The 27,029-nt window shown below is 46.5% G+C and overlaps 1 protein-coding gene across 1 annotated transcript; it reads left to right on the top strand.

The window, feature by feature from the left end:
* Window positions 1–1,549: 1,549 nt before the first annotated feature.
* On the top strand, window positions 1,550–26,107 carry Bace1 (beta-secretase 1). Its single transcript, XM_010629379.3, is given in 10 exon segments — window positions 1,550–2,141; window positions 2,144–2,259; window positions 18,597–18,685; window positions 20,091–20,307; window positions 20,991–21,128; window positions 21,794–21,928; window positions 22,874–22,975; window positions 23,324–23,473; window positions 23,739–23,910; window positions 24,502–26,107. Coding segments are annotated over 10 exon segments (1,437 nt in total). The 5' UTR covers window positions 1,550–2,065; the 3' UTR covers window positions 24,744–26,107.
* Window positions 26,108–27,029: the final 922 nt, after the last annotated feature.

Raw genomic sequence — 27,029 nt, 5'->3', positions numbered from 1 at the left:
AGCCACACTCTCAGCACTTTGTTACCTTATTCCAGAAATTTCCCTTTAGTTGTTTGTTCGCTTGTTTTGTTTTGTTTGTAGTACTAGAGATTGAACCAAAGGTGACTCTTACCACCGAGCTATATCCTCAATCCTTTTTAATCTTTTATTTTGAGATAGGGTCTCACTAAGTTGCCTCGCCTGGCCTTGAATGCTCAGTCCTCCTCCCTCAGCCTCTTGAGAAGCTGGGCTTAGAGGCATGCATCACCATGCCCTGTTTCCCTTATTTTTTTTTTAATGGTGCGGGGGATTGAACTCAGGTCCTGGAGCTTGCGAGGCAGGCAGTGGAAACACTGAGCTAAATCCCCAGCCCTCCCCTTAATTATCAGAATGATTACTAAATTTTATCAAGGACTTTCCATGCTTGATAAATAATACGATGAAATAATTGTGCAGCTTTCTCTATTAAGCAATTAGAGCTCTACAGCTTTTTGTTTCAAGCTGTTACCAATTAATACACTGATACTTCTTGGAATAACACTTCAAAGCTCTTTATCCTCAATTTGACAGTGCAGGAATCAGGGGTCCTGAGGATTCATGGCAAGAGAGCATCAAAGACCCAAACAGATTCAGACAGAAAAGACCTGGCCAGCTCTTAACTCCCACAGGTAGCCAACTCTGATGAAAACAGACTTCACATGTCCCTGTTAGATGTTGTTTGCTGCCCAGAGTATCTTTCCATCCCTTTAATCTTGCTCTCCGTTATGGCTTGTATCTAGATGTCTCCCCAAAGCCTCATGTGGTCATTAGTAGAGCTGGCTCTAGAGTGTGTGATGCTGGTATTGATTCATGGTATAATGGCAGGATCGAGGGTACTAGGATTAAAAATATGACTGCTACCTGCTCTAAGTAGTCTGGATAAGATATAAGGGATAGAAAGAGGTGCAGCTTTCCCTTATTGCTTTTTCACTTTTTGCCCACCATAAACTCTGTGATGCCTGTCTTCCATGCCACCCTGCCTTGGAGCCAGAAGATTATGGACTGAAACCTCTACAAACTGTGAACTAAATAAACCTTTCCTCCTTTAACTTTGTGTGTCGGGTATTTTGTCTCAACAATGAGAAAGGTAACTAAGACACTCCCCCAGTTTCTGCCCCTGGAAATATTACCCATTTTGAGGCTCAAATTAAGCCACCAAGATCCCCAAAATGCACCCCAAATCCCTGCTCCTTAATGCTACGTCATTTGTGTGTAACCCCACTGTGGCAAGAATCACCTAATTCTTCTGTATGAACTCACTGATGGTGTGTTCCATTTTACTCCTCTCTGTGGCCCCAGTGCCTCTCAGAGTGGGTGGCATGCATCAGGTATGCCCAACAATGAAAGGACTGGCAGGTGAGAGGTGAGTAGTCACTCCTCACCTACCTGAAGGGCTCCTCCCGCCCAGCCTGGGTTTGGGAATTCTTTCCCAGACAGTATCCTGCAGGGTGGACTCCGCCTCGATAGAGGGCATCCCAGACCCCTCTCCAGCTCCGGAAGGAGGGCTGCCTGTTATGGGAAGACTACACTTCCCAGCAATCTCAGGGCAAAGCGAAAACGCTTTGGCTTTGACAGCCACCGCCACAAGTCTTTCCGCCTCCCTTGCTAGCCTAGGAGCTGGGAGTTGGGAGCTGGGAGCTGGATTATGGTGGCCTGAGCAGCAAACGCAGCCACAGGAACCCAGAGCCCCGGCCCCTTCCCACTTCCTCATCCCCGCCAGGAGAACCGAGACTGCAGCCGGCGCCACCCTGCCATGCCCGCCCCTCCCAGCCCCAGAGGGGCCCGAGCCCGCCGCTGAGGCTGCCCGCCACCGTCCAGATGTAGCTGGGTCCCGGATCACAGCGGCTGCTCTCCTCTCTTGCACTGCGGATTCTCCTGCCCGCTCTGCACCGCCTGGACCCGGGGGCTGGCTGAGGGGGCCTGCAGGCTCTGGATTCCTGATGCCGCCAAGCCCCCTCTCCTGAGAGAAGCCACTACCATCCAGACTTGGGGACAGGCAACAGGGACGGACGTGGGCCCGAGCGAACCCAGAAGGCCCGGGCCCACGATGGCCCAAGCCCTGCCCTGGCTCCTGCTGTGTGTGGGTGCGGGAGTGCTGCCTGCCCATGGCACCCAGCACGGCATCCAACTGAGGAGGAGTCCGGCAGGAGGGGCAGCTTCGTGGAGATGGTGGACAACCTGAGGGGCAAGTCGGGCCAGGGCTACTACGTGGAGATGACCGTGGGCAGCCCCCCACAGACGGTAAGGTGGTCAGGCAGGCGCTGGCCCCCTTCCTGCACCTCAGAGGGGAGGCTGGGCGGGAATGCAGCAGGCTGCCCTCTACTAAGATGGGCAGGTTGGGGGCAGCAGACGGGACCCTCACCCGAACTATGGCAGCAGACGGGACCCTCACCCGAACTATTCTTCTGGGGTCAAATTGCTGAAGCCATCGCCAAAACTCCCCTTTCCCACCTCCTTTTCCCTGGCTAGCTTCCCCCGTCCCAGTTGGCAGACCGCCCCCCTTCACTCCCACCCTGCCGTGTCCCTCAGTAAGGATTGTCTGGGCACCTGACCTGGGGAAGAAGGGACAGTTCGTGGGGGCACCATAACAGGTGTCAGCCCTCTCTGATGCTGGCCAAGCTTGAGTCTCCCAAATTCTATGACCCTGGCTGCTGACCACCCAATTCTCCCCTCCTCCAGCTTTTCAGGGATGCTGAGGTCCCCACCTTCATTTCCTGAGGACCAGGAGTCCTGGCATCAGCTGGATCAGCCCCTTCCTCCTACAGTCTAGGCTGCCTAAAACACAGTGAAGTCACAGCCCTCCTGACCACCATGCAGTTTGAGAGGGGTCCTCCTCCATCTCACCCCGCTTCCTTGTCCTGATCACCCACTTCTTCTCGCCCCTCCCCTGCACTCCAGCCCCTCCTACACCCCATGCCTCTAAGATCTGGTCAGAAGGGAACCAAACTGAGCTTAGGAGAGAACAAACTATGGGAAAGGAGCCAGAGCCCCTCCTAACAGTGGGGTTCCATTCATGGTAGAAGGGTAAAGGCACTGATGAAGAAAACACTCCCCACTGTCCCCATCCTTCTGGACAATCACTGAGGTAGAGGTACCTCAAAAGTGTCTGGTGGAGGTTGTGCCCTCCACACCCTGTGTGGCTGTGAGAGTGTGGGCTTGAGCAGCACTCTGTACGGGGTGCTTGGCTGACCTCTGTGTGTGTCTGCCTGCTCTGTGAGTGAGTCTGGGCATGGATGCAGTACAGTTCTGCATATGCTGGTGTGTCACCTTGAATCTGATCCTGCACATCTCTGTGAGCTGCCCCCAGATCTGTGTTCATGTCCCTGACTGGAAAGCCTGTCCATGGAGAGTGAGTAAAGTGATAGTGTGGTGGGGTGAGGGAGGGAACAGTCACACTTCGCTGAACCACAAACCCTCACCTTCCAATTACCTGACAGAAACTAGCCTTCCTAGGGCCATGCCACCCAGGCCTGCTTCCCAGAATCCAAGGTCCTGGCTCCACCCACACCCGTTACCCCTCTTCCTTCCCGTGCACTAGAACTTCCTTAGAGTTAGTGTCAGATCTGTCTTCGGGGATCAGACCCCGAAAGCCTGAGCAAACAAAATGCTAGGTTTTGGCAGGGATCTGGAGGCATGTGGAATCCTGAGACCTACTCTCTCATTTCTGCTGGTGATGTGCTGTGCAAACTGTGCACACACGCTGTGACCTGTCACAGGACAGAGCTGCGCTGCACAACCCTCAAGGGCCTTTGAGTCAGACAGATCACCTGAGGCTCTATCTACTGCCCAAAGCTTTCTGGTTTCCCAGCTGTGTGGCCTTTGGCAAATTATATAACCTCTCTGAGGCTTTTACCTTACTTTTAAAGTGAATAAAATGAGATCTGTTTTTGCAAGATAATTGTATTAAATGAAACCGTGGAGGGGGAACAGTGCACTAGCCACATAGTTGACCCCCAGTAAATATTATCTCACTATCTCCTTAACTGGTAAGGCCCTCTGCCTCTTCTGTACTATCCAATAGGGCAGAAAAACTTGGGTGTCTGGGTTCTGTGTTGTACACATGTGAAATTAAGGGCCTAACTGCTGTACTGCTGTAATCCCCTGAGGTACTGTGTGCATCCCCCAGCCCAGCATTTGGCAGAGTAACTGTTCACTGTCTGTAAGTTCCATCCTCCTGCTAGAAGATAGAGCAGGGACTAGAAGTTGCCAGGCAGCCCTCCCAGGCACACTCCACGCTGTGTGGATTGTACCGTGACTCCTGACCTGGGCCTGTGCCAGACAGTACGTGCTGTGGGACTTTGATCCTCTCACCAGCAGTCTTTGAGAAGGCCATCCAGCACTGTGAACAAGTAAAAGTGAAATCTGGGGAGCACTTTTTATGTTTGTGGGCTGATCTACAGAGACAGAACACGTGTTTTCTTCCTGTTAAGACCTAAGAGTAGAAGTGCAGTATAAGTACACATCCAAGGTCATCCGTAGCAGTGACTGGCCTAGTGATGGTCTGCAGACCCTTCTCATCAGAGCCCAAAAAAATATGTCAATACTCTGCCCCCACCCTAAACTCAAGTCAGAATCTCTAGGGGTGGGACCCAGCCAATTGTGTCTCAAGGTTGAGAAGCGCTGATCTGTGGGAGTACAAAGAGTGAGGTTTAAGTGTTCAGAGGGTCATGAATTAATCAGGGGAGGCTTCCTGGGGGAGGTATTCCCTGAACATGGTCTTGAAGGATGGAGAGGAGTGGGAGGCCATTCCCTGTAAGGAAATGGCACCTATCCCAGTGCACTGTAATTGTACCTTATTTGTCTTTCCATGTTTGCTCCTCCCGATACTACTTGCTTTAGCCTAGGAGAGGGCACAATGAATGAGAGAATGAGCTGTGTGTCTTTTGGGCTTATGCATGTTTATTTGGGAGACAAGCAAAAGCTCAGACCAGTTAATATTATAGGTTTGTGCTGAGACCACATAAAATTGGGTAAATACGATAAAGTCAAATTAGCAGAAGCTTTAAATGTGAAGTTATAAAGTTTTAGATTTTGGTCTTCAACTATTAGGGGAAAACTGTGTTCATCTGTGCAGAGGAATGACACAGAGAAAGCAATCTTTTAGGAAGAGACAGCTAAATTTTAGAAAGGGATAGATATACAGATGGCAGGAGGATCTGTCACAATTGCCCAGGTGCTAGATGATGTGACAAGGACAGCATGAGGCTGTAAGATGGAAAAGTAATGGAAGACCAGGTTGCCAGCAACACTGTCAGGCACTTGGGCAGGACTTGTGATATTGGTGTAGGGACTAGAGAAGGTAACAAGGTGATTTTGAGATTCTGATCTGGGGAGATTTGGAAGATAACAAGAGTATTTGTGGGAATAGGAAAATTGGTAGCAGGGCATAATCTAGTAGTGCTGCTATACTATAAATGTGTTTATTACTGGAATATATACAAAGTTTCTTTTATCCATTCTATAGGTACTATTATTGTTTACAGAAATTCCTTCAATATATATAAAAGGTCTTTATTATTCAGAGCTTCTAGCACAAGAAATGGGGTTTGAAAGGTTAAATAATTGGCTAGTGGCAAGTAGGTAAACTGGAACCGTTGTTTCATTCCTTGTTCTCCCTATTATGCCATTGTCTTGGGGGAGAAGGGTTTATTACAAGCAGTCTTCTTCCATTCCCCATAATATTTGCTTATTATACTCTGTACCACATATATCATAATGTTATAACTTTTTTTCCCCCTCATAAAACTTTATGCTCTTAGGTGGCACACAGGCCTTTGCTAGAGCCCCTCTTCATTGCACATTCTCTGCCTCCTGAGTTCAGTAAAGATGAGCTTATCTGGGAGTGGAGGAGGCTTGAAGAAGACAGTGTCCTCTCATTGAAATAGAGGGTCAAGAGCCGTACTTGGGCATGTTCATTCAATAAAGAGCAAAGCAGAAACTCTGGTTGGAAATCCAGAAAGAGGAACATCTCCAGAGAAGCTTCCATAAATTCTCTCAGCTGAAAGCCATCTCCCTTGAGTGCCTGGGCAGTTGAGAGTTCTAGGAAGAGGCCAGACCATTGTCCTGGTTCTGGAACTACTTGCGATTCTCCTGGCAGGATGTGGTTGCAGAGGCTGGAAGGCACTTATTGATGCCTCCTTCTCCTTAGGTACTGTAGTTAGGTGGTCCCTAAAAGGGGAGAGGTAGGTGTTCTGAGGAGAATGCAGAATCACTAGTGCTGGGGGTGGTCCTGACCCAGCAAGTGGAGATGCCTAAGTGCTTTCCTCATAGACTTAAAAAGCCACAGAGCGGGCCGGGGATTTAGCTCAGTGGTGCCACTGCCTGCCTTGCAAGTGCAAGGTCCCAAGTTCAATCCCTGGTACAAAAACAGAAAAGCCACAGAGCACACAGGCTAAACTGTACTTCTGCCATACCAGCTTGTCCTCTCTCAAACCTGAGCTGCTGTTACCCTGTGGCTGGTACTTTCTCTGCTGCCCACTGTAGCTCTACTGCATCAAGGCCAAAGATCTCCTTCCTTAACCTTTCAGAGTCAGTGAACACCAGTACTTATTCCTTTCCAGTGCCTGTAAGATTTTGCCAAGGAGTGAGCTCTAGCATTTCCCAGTGGCTGCAGCAAAGAAGCCTGTGTGCTAAGCATGGCCCAGGTGCCATGAGGGGAAATTGAGCATGTGCCAGAGATTGGCTTCATTTTCCACAGGGGACAGACCAGAAGATTAAAGCCACGATAAGCTGTGGGTAGGACAAGGTTAGACAACAGGAGAGACTTACTGCCTGATAATGAGAAGTAGGTACCTCACAGCTGTTGTGATACTTTGTAGAGCAAGGTTTTTCCTGATGGTTTCTGTAGAGGCTGATGGTATAATGCAGGTCTCAAGAGCCCACACAAGGATTCAGGGTATATGTAGCTCAGTGGTACAGCATGTGGTTAGAATGCAAAAGGCCCCTCCCAAAAGTTTGAAAGCCATTGTCTTAGAACTGTCTACATTCATCATCTCATTGAACTAGGAAGTACTGATAAGTTCTAGTTGAGCGTGGCTGGACACTGGGGAGAAAGCATTTCTGGCCAGAGAGGGAAGTGCACCCTGTTAGTCTGATTTGGGGTGACCTAGCCCCCTTGGGATTCCTTTAAAACTCAGCCTGGGGTAGGGTAAATGGTGCTCCCAGGTACCCATTACCAGCTACTGACTGGAGAACAAAGTGGAAGGCAGAGATACATCTGTATAGGATCAACTGGTTTGTTCAAGGTGGAGGGAACCTGGACAGGACCCAGTTGCTGGACTCACTTTGAGGCAGGAGCTGTTGGCCATAAGCCAGCCCCCAGCTGCTGACTTTAGGATCCTTGTATCTTACCTTGCCCCTCCTCCAAGCCTGGGGCAAGCTCAGGTCTGAGCTTATTAGGAAAGCAATGAATCTGACTCAAACCACTCTAGGATCAAGGAACCCTGGAGCCACCACAAAGCCTCTAAGAACCAAAGAGTCCCTGGTGGACATTCAGTTACTGTGCCATGGTTTGGCAGGCCTCAGTTATCATGGTCACTGTGTTCAGCACCAAGTTGAGAATCACCCCTGCAGAGACCCTGGGGCTGAAATGAGAGCGGGAATCTGTAGGATCACAGGGAACCAAGAGCAGGATGAGGCAATTACTCTTGGTTAAAAAAAAAAATCAGTGTGGATCGCCCACTTGGAGGCCACAGGATTAGGAGATAAGATTACAAAGGTGCCCCACCATTATGGAGCTCATAGTGTGTGTGGGACAAACAGACATTAAATCAATGATTAAAGATTAGGTGAGTATTGGGGCCAGGGATTTAGCTCAGCGGTTCGGTGGCCTGCCTTGCAAGCGCAAGGACCTGAGTTCAATCCCCGGTACCAAAAAAAAAAAAAAAAATAAAAAAAAAAAAAAAAATAAAAAAAAAAAAAAAAATAAAAAAAAAAAAAAAAATAAAAAAAAAAAAAAAAATAAAAAAAAAAAAAAAAATAAAAAAAAAAAAAAAAATAAAAAAAAAAAAAAAAATAAAAAAAAAAAAAAAAATAAAAAAAAAAAAAAAAAAAAAAAATTAGGTGAGTATCAATCAGAAAAGCCCAGACAGGTGCTACTGAGGACCTGTAGAAAAAGGAACCTAGGGCTGGAGATTTAGCTCAGTGGTTCTGCCACCTGCCTTGCAAGCGCGAGTACGCAAGTTTGGTCCTGGTACCAAAAACAAAACAAAACCAAAAACTTGGGCTGGGGATTTAGCTCAGTGGTTCCAGCGCCTACCTCGTGAACACAAGGATCCAAGTTCAATCCCCGGTATCAAAAAAGAAAGAAAAGAAAAGAAAAAGGAACCTAATCTCGCCTTGGGCATCAGGGTAAGACCTTAGGGGCAGGATATTTGTGACTTGACAGTTAAAAGGGAGTTAGGCAACACAGGGGGAAAACACACCCAGCAAAGGAAGCAGTGTATGCAATGGTGCATAGCTGAGATTATGCCACTGGGAAACTTCATAAGATGTGCAGTGAGGAAGGGAGAGAATGGCAAGAGATGTTTGCTGGAGTTGACCTATGGTTGGCCAGATACTCCCAGGGTTAAGGGTCCTGGGAGTTAATTCTGTCTGATATTGGGTAAAAATTATGCAAAAATATAGTGGCTCAAACAAGAATCATTTTTCAGGATTCTGTAGATTGGCTTGTGGTTCTTCTATATGTCCTACTTGGTCTAACTCCTGTAGCTGCAGTCAGGTGGCATGATACCTGGGGGCTGGATAATCCACACCTGCTAGGCCTCTGGCTCTGTGAAATCCTTCACCCTAAATGAGGCTAGACTAAGCTGCTTCACAAAGAACCTCGGCAACATTCCAAGAGGGCAATCCCCAGGCCTCCTGATGTCCCGCTGGCCAAGGAAAGTCACAGCGCTGAGCTCAGTATCAGTGTAAAGAGGGCTTCCCACAAGGGCATGGAGATGGGTGTGTATGACTCATCAGTGTCACAATCTACCACATGCTTTCTTTCCAAATGGGAGACACAAGGAGATGAAAGACCACAGTTGAGGCTGGTCAGGACCAATGGATTCTTATCCTAGCTTTATTGCTTATTGTGTAAGATTGGCCAAGTTTCTTACTCACTCTGTCTGTTACTTTCTCTATAAAATGGAAGGCTTCTACATTTCAGCTTTAGCTAAAAGAATCCTTATTCAAAAATATAGAGCTTTTCCCCTCATCAACTCAGAGGCTTATACAGAAGGAAATAGACTTCTTTAGTAGGAAAATTGGGGAAATAGAGCCCTTGTCCCCAGAGGATTGCAAGAGCCTGGGATAGGCTGCTAAAAAAGACTGTGAAGTTTTTGCTGTTTTTGTGGTTCTGGGTATGGAACCCAGGGTCTTGTGCATGCCAGGCAAAAGCTCTGTCACTGATCTACATCCCCAGACTCAGTTGTTGGTTCTTCACAATTATAGATTGTTCAAGATTGGAAAGAGCCCCTGTCTCTCCAGGCCACTGGACAGATGCCTCCCAATGGCTTTTTCATCTGCAAGAATCTCAGCTGTCACTGCTGGAAAGAGCTGGGGTCAAGCCAGGTGGAATTTAGAAAACAAAGGGCTCACACTAAACTCACCTGCTCCTTATCTATCTCATCATTCAAGATGATTCCTGAGTGCCAGTAAATTGGGCAGGTGTGCCTCTCCCTGTGGGGCTTGTTAGCACTTCCCTTGAAGCCTCCCCTCAAAGGCCCCCAGGGGCACATTTGTTTATTAAGTGATTGGCATTGACCTGGACCTGACCCCAGGTTACAGTCCCTGGGCATCTGACTCCTGGGTCTGCTTAGGCCCAGGAACAAAGAAGATGGCTTCGGCATCAGACTGCCCAAACACAAGCCTCCTGAGTCAACCCAGGGGGCCACAGGAACAAGGCAGGTAGGTCTGAGCTCCAGCCATACCTGTAACCTAAAACAGCCACTGTCTGGGTGCCACTGTGGAATCCTTCACTCACATACCACCCTCCCAAAAAAGGTGGATCAGCCCTTTCACTTTTGCTTTCCTTTAACAACTCATTTATTCATGAAATACTTATTGCCAGGTGCTATGATATCCACTGGGGACACACTGAAGATTTTTTTTAATTCAGTATAAAAGGAGGTAGAGTCAATGTGAAATCACACAGTGGCAAGTTCTATGGAAGCATCTGAGTAAGAGAATATGGCCTAGTCTTTCCACCTGAGGAAGCCTCCTTTGAGATCAGACTGAAGAGTGGAGGGGATGAGTAGATAAGACTGCAAGTAAGAGGAAGATGGTCCAGGCAGAGGGAGTGGCCAGAGCCACAGCCTGCGGGGAAGGCCCACTGCTGTTGTGAGGAACTGATAGGGGCTTGTGGTCACAGAAGCTCAGGGGAATAGAAGACAAGCATAGACTGGGTATTCATGTAGGGCCAGACTGAAGGCCCTGTAGGAAAAGTTAAAGCTTTAAGTTTTCATTGTAAGAACAAAAAGAAACCACTGACAGGAGGTTAATCTGGTCAAGTCAGCACTTTAAAAAGATCCCTCCAGCTGCAGCACAAAAAACAGATGGCAGAGGTCAAGGGTGGATATGCCAAGACCAGTTGAGAAGCCACTACAACACTCCAGGGTGAGAGGATGCCAGCTAGGATGCAGCCAGGCTACAGTCGCAATGGAGATCACATGAAATAAACACACTTAAGAGTGTTGAAGGAGGTTAACTGGATGGCACTGGTTGGTGCACTGGAAAGAAATGGAAGAGGTTAGGAAGTCTGTGATGTTTCTTCCTTTCAGAACAGCTGGATGGTGACACCATTCACTGATAGAAGGTGCCCTGGGAGACAACCAGATAGATGGGCAGGACTTGGTAAGGTCAGCTTTGGACATCCTGGCTTTGAGATATCTTAGTTCAGTATGTGTAACTCCCGTACGTCTGGAGTTCAAAGGAGTGGAGAGAGCCAGTATGAATAGCTTTAGGATCTTGGGTTCCAGGTGAGATGTGTAGGCAGAGAGGTGGTGCCAGAGGAAGCCGCCCAAGCCCAAGCCTAGACATGAGCCTGTAAAGGAGAAAGGAGAGAGGACCTGAGAAGATAAGGACTGATGTGAAATCTTTTGTATTTGGTGACATGACGTCATTGGTAATTGTAGTAAGGCCTGTTTGATAGTGAAGGGATGAGACAAGCCTAGTTTTAGAATGGATTGAGGAATGAGTGGGAGGTGAAGAAATGAAGACAGCTTGGATGAGATCTTGGTTGTGAAGGGAGAGGAGAGAGAGAAGATAGCTGGAGGCAGGGTGTGAGATGGAGGAAGTTTTTGTTGTTTTTTTAATGAAGAGACTCGAGCATTTGTAAATGCCAGTGGGAAAAATCCAGATTTGATGGCGGGTGGCGCGGGGTGAGAAGCAGCAGGCTGTTTAGATCTACCTGAGAGAAAAAGGATCACGAATAGGAAAATTGTCAGAGAAGGGAGAAGCTGGGGCCTCAGTCCGGAGGAGGCAGGGCTGAGGGAAAAAAGATGGGCTTTGGACTGGTGTGACCAGTGGTGGCGTTTAATAGCCCATCTAATGAACTAAAAGGTGAGGCTTCCATCACCTTGTTTTTTGGGCTGCCCCTAATGGGTCTGTTCTATGAGTGTGATAACTCAGTTCTCCTGCTTCAGACCTACCTTTGAAAGCCGGGAAGGCAGAGAGCCGGAAGGCAGAGCAGCTGCCCAGAGGCTCAGGTAGCGGTGATGAAGGACCATACCAGAAATCACTTCTCAGCAGCAGGAACACATGCAAAGGGCAAACAGACATCTGCTGTGGAGGGAATCTCAGGTGTTTATTTTGGCTTCCCATTGTTTTGTGGAGGATGAAGAGGGGAGAGTAGAGAGCAGTCGGAACCTGAAGTCCTGGGACGGGGACAGGTGAGGGTGACAGGAGTGAGTGGGGGCCCTCTCTTCCTGGGCTTGGCCTCCTCTGAGGTAGAAGCGGGGAGAATGTTCTCAGTAGAAAGAGAAAGGCTGGGGCCGGAAGGGCAACAAGAGTACCCAGGGTTTCCTGGCTGGGAGTGAGAGGAGGAGAATGGGGCAGCAGAAGGAGGCTGTGGCTACAGGGATCCCCAGCTGAACCTCCACTTCAGTGTAAAGAAGTGGCCCTGTTTGCTAGAGCAGGCCCGGCACACACCTTCCAGGTGGCCTCTCCCTGGCACAGGCTATAGGGATGGTGTTGAGATGACCTTTCTTTGGAGTCCAGGCATATGTAATTCAAGGCTCTCCACCAGTGCTGGGATCTAAGTCCTGGGACCTAAGACAGAGCGGTGGTGGGGTGAAGCTTTTTTTTTTTTTTAATCATTAACCTGGTTGATTGAAATCTGAACTGTGGAGCCTCCTGTCTCTATTGATTTTCTCTGAAAGCCCAGCAGCTGGAGCTGGTGGCTGCCCAGAGACAAGGGAGAGAAAAGGGTAGAGGTAGGGAAGAGGGGGCAGGGAGGGAAATGGGAAGCCTGCCAGGAGCGTGGGGCTGGGAAGGAGAAAGGAGGCAGGGTTGGAGGTCAGAAGGTGCAGAGGGATCTTTGGGGACAGGAAGGAGGTCAGAAAGCCTCAGCAGGCATCCAGGCAGGTGAAGTCAGCCCAGCCACAGAGGCATCACTGAAAGCAGGGAGGAGCCAGACAGGATCTGGCAGAGGACAAAATCAAAGCTCAGAGAAGCACAGTGACCTGCTCAAGGTGACAGGGTCAGAGCCTGCACCAAACCCAAGCTCAGCTGACTTCACTGCACTGAGGAAAAAGGATATAGAAGGTCAGTACAAAAGCTGAGATGAAGGACACAGAAAGTTGGTAAGAAGGGAGATTGGATTTACAGATCACCATGTGTTCTGCCTTCTCTTTGCTCATAAGAATACAGCAGATGCAAAACCATGGTTCTGGTCTGACTGAGGGAAAGATCAAGCCATCAGGTGTTACCGAACCAGGCCCGCTGTGTGCCAATCACTGAAGCAATAAGTTTTGCCAAAGAGAAGTTATTCATTAGGCAGTTAAAGGTGAGGATGGGGAGTTCCCAGACTCAAATCTTACACATGGAGGACAAAGTTTAGTGATATTTATAGGGTCAAAAATAGGGTTGCAGGTCAGGGACGTAGCTCAGTGGTGTAGCCCCTGCCCAGCAAGCCCGAGGCCCTGGGTTTGATTCCCGGTACCAAAAAAGAAAAGTGAAAAAAGGGGGGAAGGCTGCATCTGGAATTTCCTGCAGAATCCATATGTGAACAGCTTGATTCTTAGTTGGGTGGTTGGGAGATGATGGAACCTTTAGGAGGTAGAGCCTTGTGGGAAGAAATTAGGTCCCTGTCATGTGCCTGGAAGGTTACCTTTGGGACCTGGCTCCTTTCTTTGCTTCTGGCTGCTGTAAAATGACCAGTCTCCTCAACTACACATTCCCTGGGCTGGGAATTTAGCGCAGTGGTTCCGCCTCCTGCTTCACAAGTGCAAGGACCTGAGTTTGATCCCTGGTACAAAAAAAAAAAAAAAAAAAAAATTCAAAATGTTCAACTACACATTCCCAACATGATGTGCTGTGCTATTGCAATATGGCCAAGCAACCATCTAAACTGTGAGCCAAAATAAACCTTTCCAGCTTTTAAGCTGGTTTTCTCAGGTATTTTCTTACAGCTGTGGAAAGCTAACACAAATCATGAGAAAAGGTGATTGGAAGCAGGAAAAGAGGAAGTAATCAGTGATTTCCATGTGTGTAGTCAAACTTCATGGATCTTTATAGAAGGCATGTTCAGAAAATGGCAGCATTAGTAAGATCCATGGATGAAGTTTTTGGCCTCTAATGCAAAAGGTCACCTATTGTATATTTGTGAAGGCCCAAGTGAGTTGGTGGTTTCATCCACCTTGAGCCATACAAGGCTATCTCCAAGTCCCTTTAAAAAAAAATACATATGAAGATGGCTGACCATATGTCAGAGGTGTTATCTCTAGGAAAATTAGCAAGGCCCTATTACATTATTGTTCAGTTAATGACTTCTCAAATCAGTGATAAAAGTAGATAAAGGTGGGCTTGGAATTTAGCTCAATGGTTCCGCTGCCTGCCTCATAAGCGCAAGGTCCTGAGTTCCATCCTGGTACCAAAAAAAAAGTAGATAAAGATGTGGTTGATGCACACCTGTAATCCCAGGACTCTAGGAGGCTGGGGCAAGAGGACTATTAAGTTTAAGCCCATTCTTAGCACCTAGTGACTTATTAAGACTGTGTCTCGGATTTGGGAAGGCCACTCTACTATGCAGATTCAATGCAATACCAATCGAAATTCCAACACTATATTTCACAGAACTAGAAAAAAGAATCCAAAAATTCATTTGGAACCAGAAGACACCTAGAATAGCAAAAGCCATCCTAGTCAACAGAGACATGGCAGCGGGTATAACAATTCCCATTGTGAAACTATACCACAAAGCCACTGTGATAAAAACAGCATGGTACTGGAAAAAAAACAGACCTGAGGATCAGTGGAACAGATTGGAAGACACAAAAACAACTCCAGATACACTTAGCTACATCATCTTTGACAAAGGAGCTGACTATCTCCACTGGAGGAAAGATAGCCTCTTTAATAAATGGTGTTGGAAAAACTGGATCTCAACCTGCCAAAGATTAAAACTAGAACCTTATCTTTCACCACGAACTAAATTAAAATCCAAGTGGATTAAAGATCTAAATATTAAAACAGAAACACTAAACTTTCTGGAAGATAAGTTAGGCAGAACTCTTGAAGACACTGGCATAGGAAATGGCTTTATGAACAAATCCTCAGTAGCACAGAAACTAGCAGAAAGAATCAACAACTGGGATCTCATCTTATTAAAAAGCTTCCACACTGCAAAAGAAACCATCAACAGAACTAAGAAACAACCTACAATGTGGGAAAAATTTTTTACCAGCTGCTCCTCAGATAAAGGACTATTATCTAGAATATATAAAGAACTCAAAACTATCAGCCCCCCCAAATATAAGGACCCAATTCAAAAATGGGCATCTGAAATGAACAGACATTTCTCAGACAAAGAAGTAAAAGCAGCAAGTAAATATATTAAAAAATGCTCCACATCACTGGTCATTCTAGAGATGCAGATGAAAACAACACTGAGATTCTACCTCACCCCACAAAGAATGGCTGCTATCAAGAAATTACTCAATCACAAATGTTGGCGGGGTTGTGGGGAGAAAGGAACCCTTCTCCATTGTTGGTGGGAGTGCACACTAGTGCAACCACTATGGAAATCAATATGAAAATACCTCAAAGAGCAAGGACTAGAGGTTCCATTTGACCCAGCCATCCCTCTGCTGGGTATCTTTCCAAAAGAACTAAAAGAATCATATCACAGTGATATATGCACACCTATGTTTACAGCGGCACAGGTTGTAATAGCTAAAACTTGGAAACAGCCCATTTGCCCATCAGTTGGAAACTGGATAAAGAAGATGTGGTTTTTCTATAAAATGGAATACTACTCGGCCATTAAGAATGAGAAATTAGATTCATTCATAGGAAAATGGATACATATTGAAGCTATACTCCTAAGTGAAATAAATAGGTCACATGTGTAAATACCAAATAGTTTCTCTGGTGTGAAAAACTATAATAGTACCAAGATCCTAATGAGATAAATGACAATGTGAAATAGGAAGAAAAGGGCTAAAGGTGTAGGGAAAGTGGAAAGGGTAAGGGAAAGAAAAATGGAGAAAATGAAAATTGGAGATAAAATGTTTGTAAATGGGGAGGGAAGAAGGGAGTGAAGGGAGGGCAGGAACAAGGAGAAAAAAATAAGGATCAAGACCTGTCATGTAAAGGTACAAGATCCCAATAATGAATGTAACTGTACTGCATACCTAAAATGTACCAATAAACTCAATGAGAAAAAAAAAAAAAAGACTGTGTCTCAAGCTGAGCATGGTGGTGCATGCCTATAATCTCAGTACTTGGGAGGCTGAGGCAGGAGGATCACTGTGAGTTCAAGACCAGTCCGGGCTACATAATGAGTTCCAGGTCAGTCTCAACTACATAGTGAGACCCTGTCTCAAAAAACCATAAAATAAAATAAGACTGTGTGTCAAAAAAATACGAAAAAGAGGTCCAGGGATTTAGCTCAGTGATTCTGCCATCTACCTCACGAGCAAAGGTCCTGAGTTCGATCTCCAGTACCAAAAAAGGAAAAGGATGAGCATAGCTCAGTATGAAGGCCCTAGGTTAAATTCTCAGTACCAAAGGAACAAAAACAATAAACAAAACAGCAACTAAAAGCAAGTGGGTTTATTTTATTTTTTGGGACCGGAGAGGCAGGCGCCAGAAACACTGACCTAAATCCCCAGCCCTTCCCTGGATTTTAAAAGAAAGAAAATGTTCTTTCATTTTTTAATTTTGATGGTGGGGGCAATGGCTGAAGCCTCTTAAGAGAAAGGAAATTCTGTGGTTTGGGTTTTGGTTTTAGGGGTGGGGTTTGGTGCTGGAGGCTTGAACCCAGGGTTTCACACATGCAAGGCAAGTGCTGTGTCACTAAGATACACCCAGAGCCCCAAGGGGGAACAATGATTCTTCCTTGTAGGGCCTGGATTATATGAGAAGGAAGGAGGACAAGGTAGAAGAGATTCTAGAAGGAGTTATATATACAGCAAGGAATACAGAGAAAATGCCTAGTCACTTAGCCAAAACCAGGGCCCTGATGTAGTGAACATGTAAAACATAGGACTTTGTGACCCCACAAAAAGTAGAATTAAGCAAAATAAAACTAGAGTGAAACTGAGTGAAGCTTGACAGCTGACAGCTTGACAGCTGACAGCCTGGGAGCTGAGTGTCAGGACAGATAAGAGTTTGCTGTGACATATGACTAAGAGTTTGAAGTGAGGTAATGGAGAGTGTCAAGGCGTTAACTCAGATAAGGCTGGACACCTCCCGCCTTACGACCACCTTGAGTACATGGCCTGAACGATAAGGAGTGGTCAGGGTATAAAAGCAGCGAACCCAAGACCAGTCGTCGTCGTCCACCGCGACCCGACCTGACTGTCACACGTCGCTGCTCCTCGCGACTTGACTGATTGCTGCCGGAGGCTCTGCCAGAATCCAGACCGAACATCACGTCGCAGCTCGAACCTCTGCTCGACAGCCTCGCACTCCGTGCCACGGACTCAGGTCGTATAGTCCTGTTACACTGGCGATCGGGAGAACATTCCAGTCCACACGATATGGTCCTGTTACATCGTGTAGACTGGAATGTTCCTTTGATTGTTGTTCATTCTCTTGAGTGCTATTGTGGTATTTTGCCTTAATATTACTTTGCTTTTGCTTTGATATTACTTTGCTTGTGTGACAATAAAATTCCTTAAAAGACATCACTTGTAGCTTTCATTACCTCGGAGCTAGGGAGACATTTCAGAGCTCCCAGCTTGGGATCCGATTCTCAAATCGATGCTCGCGACACCTGACAATTGGGTTTCACCAGGATATAATAGGACTCCTGCCTCCTCATTATTTCTGACAGAAAGACACATAGGTATATGTAACTCTGAGACAAAAGGGGAGCCACATTCTGGTGGACAGAGGACAAACATACACATACATGGTCACTGATGTTCCCCTCGCCACTGTCAGCTCCTAGAACAACTCTTCTCTCACCTGCAGGAGGATACTCTAGTCCTTCCAGGGAGAAAAAGAAAAGGAGGGGAAGGGGCTGGCTCTGAAGACAATTGGTTTGGTGCACAAAGAGAAAAGCCATCTGATGGTAGAGAGAAATGGGAATAGTGACCACATCACACACACATACACACAGAGCTCTGATGTCATAAAAAGTGTTAGGATTTTCAAACAGAAAGAGTCTCTGAGGCCATGTTGTTACTGGCCACGTAGGTTCTATGTTCAGGTTCATCCACTTGATGCTGACCAAATCAAAGGAGACCATATATTTGGGTAGAAAGGAGAAAAGATTTATTCAAATCTAGCTCCCAGATTGCTAATTGCTTCAAACTACCATCTCACCATATATAGGTAGGTATATTAGGTCTTCTATAACAGGGAACAGTGAGTGAAGGAATACAATGTAACAATAGACATTTTCAGGCTAGTTCCATCCTTTCCTCTCCCTCCCTTGGACCCAGACTGCTCTCTCCCTTGCCTAAGGAAATGAAATTGAGCATTACTTCCTGGTATAGATGTGCATATTTTGTCTATTCCTCTGGGGGTGGGGAGTGAGAGGTGTGTGGGGGTTTGTCAGGCCTAAGGAAGTTTGGAAGCCACTTGACTCCAAAGGAAAAAAAATCCAACTTTTTTTTTTTTTTTGGCACTGGGAATTGAACTCAGGTCCTTGTGCTTGCAAGGGAGGCACTGGAACCACTGAGCTAAATCCCCAGCCCAAAAACCTAACTTTTAAAGCTCCATTTTGCAGTGCTATTACAGTGTGGAGAGTACCACAGGACTCCAAATTCTGTCTGTGGTTATGGCATTAGCAAGTGTCAACCTGGCTGGTCATGTCATGGAAACCGCCACTGGACATTCCAATGGGAGACTGGCTATGGGGTGAAGGACCCTAGGCTGCTAGTGCAGAGCTAACCGCCAAGTCTTCTTTCTCTGCTCTTTCTTGACAGCTCAACATCCTCGTGGACACAGGCAGCAGTAACTTTGCAGTGGGGGCTGCCCCCCACCCTTTCCTGCATCGCTACTACCAAAGGCAGCGGTGAGTCCTGAGAGGGCCCAGGGGAGTGCCAATCCAAGGAGAGCTGGGAAGGGCACAGGGAGGAGAAAGGCCTGGTCCTCATGTCCAGGTCCTTTCTCCCATGCGGAAAGGAAAGAGAAAAGGAGAGAGTAGCCAGGAAAGGAAGGTGAAGAGGAGGTATTTGAGAGCCATACTATGGTAAAGGGTAAATTGAAGCACAGCCTCCATGAAAGGGATGAAGCCTCTGGCTCCCAGTGCTATCTCCATGGCTCATTTGCTACCTAAATAGGGAAGCGAGGGGACTTCATCAACATGCCCTCAGTGCTTGCTGTTTTCTAATAGCAGCTAAGGGTAGGCCAACAGGCTGAATCCATAGCTCTTTTGCTGTGTTCTTACCCTGGGGCCACTCCAGGTGGCTTTCCACGGTCCAAGGACAAGAAGGAAACTTCTATAACCCCCATTGCCTAGATCCATTATCAGGGATTGAAAGCTAAAGTGTCTTCCCTGCATTAGTCCAAGTGCCACCAGCTGGGTTTAGCTTATTGGTGAAAGAAGAGTTGGACTGAGTTTTTAGATGAGAACTACTGAGGGGTGATCTGGAAGCCCTCTTTGCATAACAGCAGGATGAGGAAGTGGTGAGAAGCCATCTAATACCCGAGTTGTCTGTGTGTGTGAGTAGTTGTATCCTAACTTCGGACTGTTAGGCAGTTACAAACCCAACCCCCTTTCCTGACTTCTTTACTCTCCCCACCCCACCCCAATCCCATCAGCATCCATTCTAAAGAAACAGAAAGTGGGGTGCGGGCAGGATCAGTGTAAGAGCATTCATTCACAGTCTGTCCCAGTTCTATCACTGCTTCTGTTAAACCTTGGTTAGTGGCACGATAAACAGAAATGGGCACCAGCACTTTGATGACTGTGCTTTGCCAAATGGTATGCACTACCCACCTGCTCTACTGAGATGCTTATGCAAATCTCTTCTCTAGAAAAACTTGCTGCAGAGCTTCCATATTCACCCTGCCTGGAACCTTCTCCACCACTCAGATGGTACCACCAGGTCCCAAGGCAGCTAGTCAATGGCTCCTTTTCTCTGGGAGCTTGTTGGAACACAGGCAAAGGAAGAGATGCTGGCTAGCTGTCCCCACAGAAGCAGCAAGCACAATGCACAAAGCCTAGCTTGTTCTTCACGGGCCTGAGCTAGGAATGCGAGCTCTGCAGATGGGTGAGCCCCAGTGAGCCCCTTCGTCTGTAAGGTCCCATTACATTCTGTTCTGGGCAGTAGGCCTAAGGTATGTTCTCCAGAGCAGCCTGAAAGCAGACTTTTAGGATGCCCCTTAGCTAGGTGGCATTTGGGAGTATGTTTGATGATGGGTCTCCATACCAGCTGTCATGTTTATGCATCCAGAACTCTGCCTCCTTTCCACAGGTCCAGCACATACCGGGACCTCCGGAAGGGCGTGTATGTGCCCTATACCCAGGGCAAGTGGGAGGGGGAGCTGGGCACTGACCTGGTGAGCATTCCTCATGGTCCCAACGTCACTGTACGTGCGAACATCGCTGCCATCACTGAATCAGACAAGTTCTTCATCAATGGCTCCAACTGGGAGGGAATCCTGGGGCTGGCCTATGCTGAGATCGCCAGGGTGAGAGGAACAAGGACTGCCCTATACACATTGCACGTTGCACACTGCATGCTACACAGGGAAGGAGTTAAGGGGAGGAGAGATCGGGCTAAAGGAGGGAAACATCACTTTGATGGGTTATTCATATTCAGGGGCAAGTTGGTAATCTGAACTTTAGCCCTTCAGAAGGCAGAACTATAGTGAGAGCAGCTATGATAGGTAAGGAAAAGGCTGCAGTTTCTGTGCACCCTAAGATCTTTTGGTTATTTTGTTTTTAGACAGTATAGTGCTATGAGTTGAGACTGGGCTTAAACTATGTAGACTGGCCTCCAACTCACAGTAATCCTCCTGCTTCAGCCTCCAGAGTGCTGGGCTAACAGGTGTGCATTACCACACCCAGCTTAAATTATTTCTTTTTGTTTTGTTTTGGTATGTGTCCTAAAATGTTTGAGGCGCTCTCACAAACCTGAAGCAGGTTGGGCATATGGGAATAAAAAGCTCCTATGACTCTGTGGGCCATACTTCCCTTTACATGGCCACTGTCTCTTGCTAACCCTCTGTCAGAATTTAGTAACTCAAGATGGTGATTCCTAAAGAATATCCTCAAGTTTTTGCTTTTTTCCTTCCAGTGTAAGTAAAAATCTAGCATCTGTCCAGCAGGACACTCCTTGTGAAGATTTACTCCTTGTCTCTTTCTGCCACAGCCTGACGACTCGCTGGAGCCCTTCTTTGACTCCTTGGTGAAGCAGACCCATGTTCCAAATCTCTTCTCCCTGCAGCTCTGTGGTGCAGGCTTCCCCCTCAACCAGTCTGAGGCCGTGGCCTCTGTTGGAGGGAGCATGGTAGGTAGAGCTTTAGAGAGTAGAGGACCGGGGACTAGGAGTGACATGGGTGCCATTTACCCAATCCACCCCCTTAGGGCAACATGGTCTTAGCTGTACTACTTCAAATCAAGAGAAACTTCTTTATATTCCCCATTCCTACTTTACTTTTCCATTCTTCTCTTCCTTATGTTATTCCTTAACAGGACTCAAGGGATCTATGGTAACCTTGCAAAGGATCAGAAATGAGTAGGAACCATTTCAAAGGAAATGAGAATAAAACCTGTTGAATTAAGATTATTCAGTCTAATAATCAGAAGGCAAAGATGTCAAGAGTTTAAGTCTATTTATTTATTAATTAGGACAATGAAGAATGGTTCTCCAAGCAAAGACAATAAAACTTAGAAGCAATAATTAATTTGTTCAACATTTATTTGCCAGCTTAGGTTTAAATAACTTTATATCAAGGGCTATGTGATTCTGAAACAAATAATTAGGATCCTAGCAAGTCTTTTCTCCTGAACACACTTTGAGACAATAAATCACTTTGGGATGTGATTGACTAGAAGCAAGAAGATGAAAAAGGTTATACGTAGAGGGCCTTGCCACCCCAAGATGTGACTGATCTTACTTTCTTTGTGACTTGCTCTCTTGCTGGCACATGGGTGCCTATTTCCTTCTTTTAGATCATTGGGGGTATCGACCACTCACTATATACAGGCAGTCTCTGGTACACACCCATCCGGCGGGAGTGGTATTATGAGGTGATCATTGTGCGGGTGGAGATCAATGGACAAGATCTGAAGATGGACTGCAAGGAGGTAATAAAACCAAGGGGGAGCCAAGGAGAAAAGAGGGGGTAGGTACCACAGTATGAGGGGAGATCTCACATTGTGAGATTGGGAGGATGAGGCTGAAGTACAGTATAGGACTGTGGAGGGGGTGGGGGCTGGGGTCAGCTTAAGGGTCACAGAGCAGGACCTGAGGTTAGGAGCCAGGAACTGGCAGAGCACTTTCACAGGGACCATGGGCTTATATAGTAAAGTGAATGGAAAAAAAAAAAAAAAGCATGGAACTAGTTCTTGTCTGGACTTTAGTCACTGCCTTGCTTCACAGACTTGGGCAAGTTGTTTGCAAGGCAGTGTGACAGGATGTACTACAAAGAGTCCTGCTTTGGAGTCACAAAGACCATTTACTAGCTGTATGCCTCAGGTTTGTTATTCTGTGATTCAGTTTCCTGTCTACAAACAGAGGTAAAAACAAATTTCCCAAACATTGTATAAAAGGTCAGAGACAACAAAGTGTTTATCCCTGTGGTTAGCAGTACCCAACAAATACTGGCTTAACAATTTGGGCCTCCTTCCCTTGATTCTTGTGTACGCTAAATCCGAACAGATGTAAAAGTACTATTTGAAGTTAAAAGCACTATTCAAGGTATTTTTTATTTTAAGATTTGGAGAATTTCTGCCCACCCAAGAGCTAACATTTACTAAAGTGCCTTTATTTGCGACACATCATTCTAAGTGTTAACTCAATGTATTATTTAATCCTTATAATATTTTTTGAGGTAGATACTATTATCCTCATTTTTAGACAAGGAAACTGAGGCACAGAGGTTCATTAACTTGCCAAAGGAGGTACATACACAAGGAGGCAAAACCAGGATGCCAGCCTGACAGTACCCTAAGCAGTCAAATGTACCCTTCTATCTCTGCCCATAGGCTGGCATCAAAAAAGCTCTTCTAACCCTTTCCTCTCCTTCTTAGTACAACTATGACAAGAGCATCGTGGACAGTGGCACCACCAACCTTCGTCTTCCCAAGAAAGTATTTGAGGCTGCAGTCAAATCCATCAAGGCAGCCTCCTCGGTCAGTGCACTAAGGACAGGGTACAAGAGATGACATGGTATCACAAGTCAGTGACAATCATATCCCTCAGCAAGAGCCAAGATGACTACATTTAGATATTTTCACTTAAGAGCGCTTAAAAAATTGGTCTCCTGTATGGCTCTCAGTTTGCTTATCACACAATGCCTCTGGTAAAAATTTTTGCCCTCAGTCTTCTACTCTCAACCCCTAATCCTTGGTTGTAGTTTACCTTCCCCTGCTTTGGATATTTCCCCAGAGAGGCAAGTATAGGGGCCAATGTTTATGAAAATAGAAAAGCATGATGGAGGAGGCCAATTCCTCATTATTATCTTTTTCTTGTCAACACAGACAGAGAAGTTCCCAGATGGTTTTTGGCTAGGGGAGCAGCTGGTGTGCTGGCAAGCAGGCACCACACCTTGGAACATTTTCCCAGTCATCTCGCTCTACCTCATGGGTGAGGTCACCAATCAGTCCTTCCGTATCACCATCCTTCCACAGGTATGTCCCCAAGCATAGGCAAAGGGATCCCAGGAAGAGGACAAAATATAAATTAGAAGACAGTGAGGAGGCATGGCTTCCCAGATCTTGGAAGACAGATAGATGAGTGCCCAATGGTAAAGAGGTCTTGGAATGCCCAACCTCTTGGGGCTCAGGAATGGCAAAGGGAAGAGCTACCTAAGTGCAACCATACCTAGAGGGCAGAGATGTGGTGAAGCATGGAGCAAGGAAGACACCCTGTCAACCTGTAATTGTTTACCCTTAGCAATACCTGCGGCCTGTGGAAGATGTGGCCACATCCCAAGATGACTGCTACAAGTTCGCCATCTCGCAGTCATCCACTGGCACAGTTATGGGAGCTGTTATCATGGAGGGCTTCTACGTAGTCTTTGATCGGGCCCGAAAACGAATTGGCTTTGCTGTCAGTGCTTGCCATGGTAAGAGTATGGGAAGGAGGGGATGGTTCACTCCATATTCCCACTCTCAGCAGTTAGGCTAATGGGCTCCTGTCAGTTTGGGGGACAGTGACAGTGGCCTCAAGCTAAAGTCAGCACAGTGCAAAGGCTGGTGTCAGTGTTCATCATTTATTTATTTATTTTATTTTATTTATGGTATTGCCCGCCCTGATGACCCGTGCCTGGATTGGAATGCTCTACTGGGAACCCACTGCAGCAAGAGCTGCCTGGGCCCCTTAGGAAGCCCTGAATAGAAGGGCAGTGGTCTGAACCTTCAGGCTGCCTGTCAAATGCACTAATGTACAGTAAATGCTCCTGCAGAAAGGTGACAGGGGTTTCATTTCCACTAGATATGTAAACAGGGAAGGGTGCTGCTCCTAGGGCTATGAGAGGGGAGACAGGCCTTTGCCCAGCACTGGCTTTCCTGCCTGCTCCTAAATATCTCCATGAGGACTAAACAACTTTCACAGAGCCTGACTTCAAGGTGTCACTATTGGGAAGTTCTTTTTGTTGTGTAACTCAAACTGCTCTATGACAGTAAGAGCTGTCCATTCACATCCGCCCTTTTCCCAGTGCACGATGAGTTCAGGACAGCAGCAGTGGAAGGCCCTTTCGTCACCCTAGACATGGAAGACTGTGGCTACAACATTCCACAGACAGACGAATCGACCCTCATGACCATAGCCTATGTCATGGCTGCCATCTGCGCCCTCTTCATGCTGCCACTCTGCCTCATGGTGTGTCAGTGGCGCTGCCTCCGCTGCCTCCGCCATCAGCATGATGACTTTGCAGATGACATCTCCCTGCTGAAGTGAAGAGGCCCATGGGTGGAAAACAGAGATTCCCTTGGACCACATCTGGGTGGTTCCCTTTAGTCTCAAGTTGAAGACACGAATGGTACCTGAGGCCAGAGCACCTCAGGACCCTCACCCACCCACAAAATGCCTCTGCCTTGACAGAAAAGGAAAAGCCAACAAGGTGGGTCACTGGGCTTGCACCTATAGGCAATAGGAGAGGAAAGAAAGAAGCACTCTGGTGGTAGGAATACTCTTGGTCACTCCAAACTTGAGTTGGAAATTCTACTTCTTGAACCTTCAGCCCTGAACTTTTGCCCACCATCCATTTAGATTCTCTAGCCCAAAGTATTCTTTCCTTACTTCCAGAAGTCCTGGCATCACACCCAGGCTACCCCAGTGTGTGTCTCTGTGGTATCCTGGCAGAGAAAAAGCCAACCTCATGTTCCTGCTGGCCAAAGTCAGCAGGATACAATACATAGTTTGCTATTTGCTTCAGAGATAGGGACTGTGTAAGCAAGCCTAACACTGGTGCAAAGACTGCCTCTTGAATGAAACAAAAAGCAATTTGAATGGCCCGGGGGTTTAGCTCAGTGGTTCCACCACCTGCCTCACAAGCGCAAGGACCCGAGTTTGATCCCTGGTACCAAAAAAAGAAAGAAAATACAAAAAGCAATTCAAATCTTTTGTACACATGGGGCAGTTAGAGGAGACAGTACCAAGACAGGGAGTTGGGATTAAAGATGATACGAAAAACAGAAACGGCCACTCACCTGTCCCAGTTTTAGACCTCATCTCCAAGGCAGATGGAGATCTTATAAAATAGGTGTCATTTCCTAATGTTTCTATGGTGGCAGGCTTACCAAAAGTGAGATGGGAAGAAGGGGTTATTTAGCCAAAGAGCTCATTTTAAAGCTCATCTGAAAGAAAGGTGCCCATGAAGTTCCACTTAACAAATGAATTTCTGTCTTATTAATTCTACTTGTCTCTACTTGAACCCTTTCTTCTATATATGATAGGTGGCACTGGAACATCCCAACCCCCAAGGCCCTAGGTGCCCTATGGGAGAGCAATCGGAATATAGCAGGGCTGGGCGCTATCTCCTTGGTCATTGTTCACTCCTTCCTCCAAACCCCTATTTCTCTGGAGCTCTGCAGCCAAGGTGCTAAAAGGAATAGAGATGAGACCTCTCCTACCTAACCCCTGCAAGGAGAATCCTGTAGATTCATTCAACAGGTATAGGGTTGATGCCTTATACTTCTGCCTAGATTTCTTCCTGTTCTGCTATAACTGGTAAGATCTTTACATAATACTGAGTGGTTTCATTACTTTCTTACCATCTCTGCTGGCTCCTCCATTTATTTGGCTAAGGCATTAAACACTGGCTAGTATTATTTTGAGAATGTCAGAAACACAGGGCTTTCTGGCTGTCACTGCCTTCAGTAGGAAGGCTACCTGGAGAAAAGATAGCAGCCTCAGGGCTTATTTCCTCCCCCATTCTTGTTGGAGGCTGTTCTCTTCTCCCAAATTGTCCTCTGTATCCCACTCCTAATGTATATGGTACCCAGGCTGGTTCTTGGGCTAGGGAGTGGTGGCCAAGTTCATTTCCTCTCTATCAGGTCTACACAGTAGGCTGTGATACCAGTGTTAGTGGGAAGAGCTAATTTTTCCCAGTTTACCTGCTGCATCCTAATCCTATCTGGTCTACATACTACTTCCAGGTAGGGGACTTGGCAAGTATGGAATTGCCTGATAAAGGAGAAGGAAATACAAGGAGGGCCTCTGGAGTTGCTGGCCTTAGCTAGCTGCCCATAAGCCATAAACCAATAAAACAAGAATATTAAGTTACGGTTTTTTATCTGGGTTCTCTTCATTCCCACTGCACTTGGTGCTGCTTTGGCTGATTGGGAACACCTCACAACTATAAAGACTGAAAGGAAGACTGGAGACTGTCCACTTCCAACTCAGAACTTTAAGTGTAAATAAACTTCTAGAATTACTACCATGAAATGAAAATGGCACCATTCTGCTTTATAATTTCTACTCATGTTAGGGAAAACTGGCTTTTCCTCAGTCTTTTCCAGGGCCTAATACTCAACCCATTCATTAGTAAGTCTCATGTCCTATTTTTTTTTTTTAAGCGAAAACTTGGACTTATTTTCTTTTTACGGTTACTTCCTTTCTACCCTGAAACTATAAACTCTTAAGTAAAAAAAAAAATCTTGATGACAACTTCTTGCTTGTAAAAATATGTATTATATAGCTCTATTTTAAAATTTTACTCCTGAAAATTTTCTACCCACTGCA

The sequence above is a fragment of the Fukomys damarensis genome, unplaced genomic scaffold (assembly GCF_012274545.1).
Source record: "Fukomys damarensis isolate Sample0158 unplaced genomic scaffold, DMR_v1.0_HiC HiC_scaffold_16, whole genome shotgun sequence".
Classification (NCBI taxonomy): Eukaryota; Metazoa; Chordata; class Mammalia; order Rodentia; family Bathyergidae; genus Fukomys; species Fukomys damarensis.
This window is presented reverse-complemented; position numbering and strand designations above follow the sequence as displayed.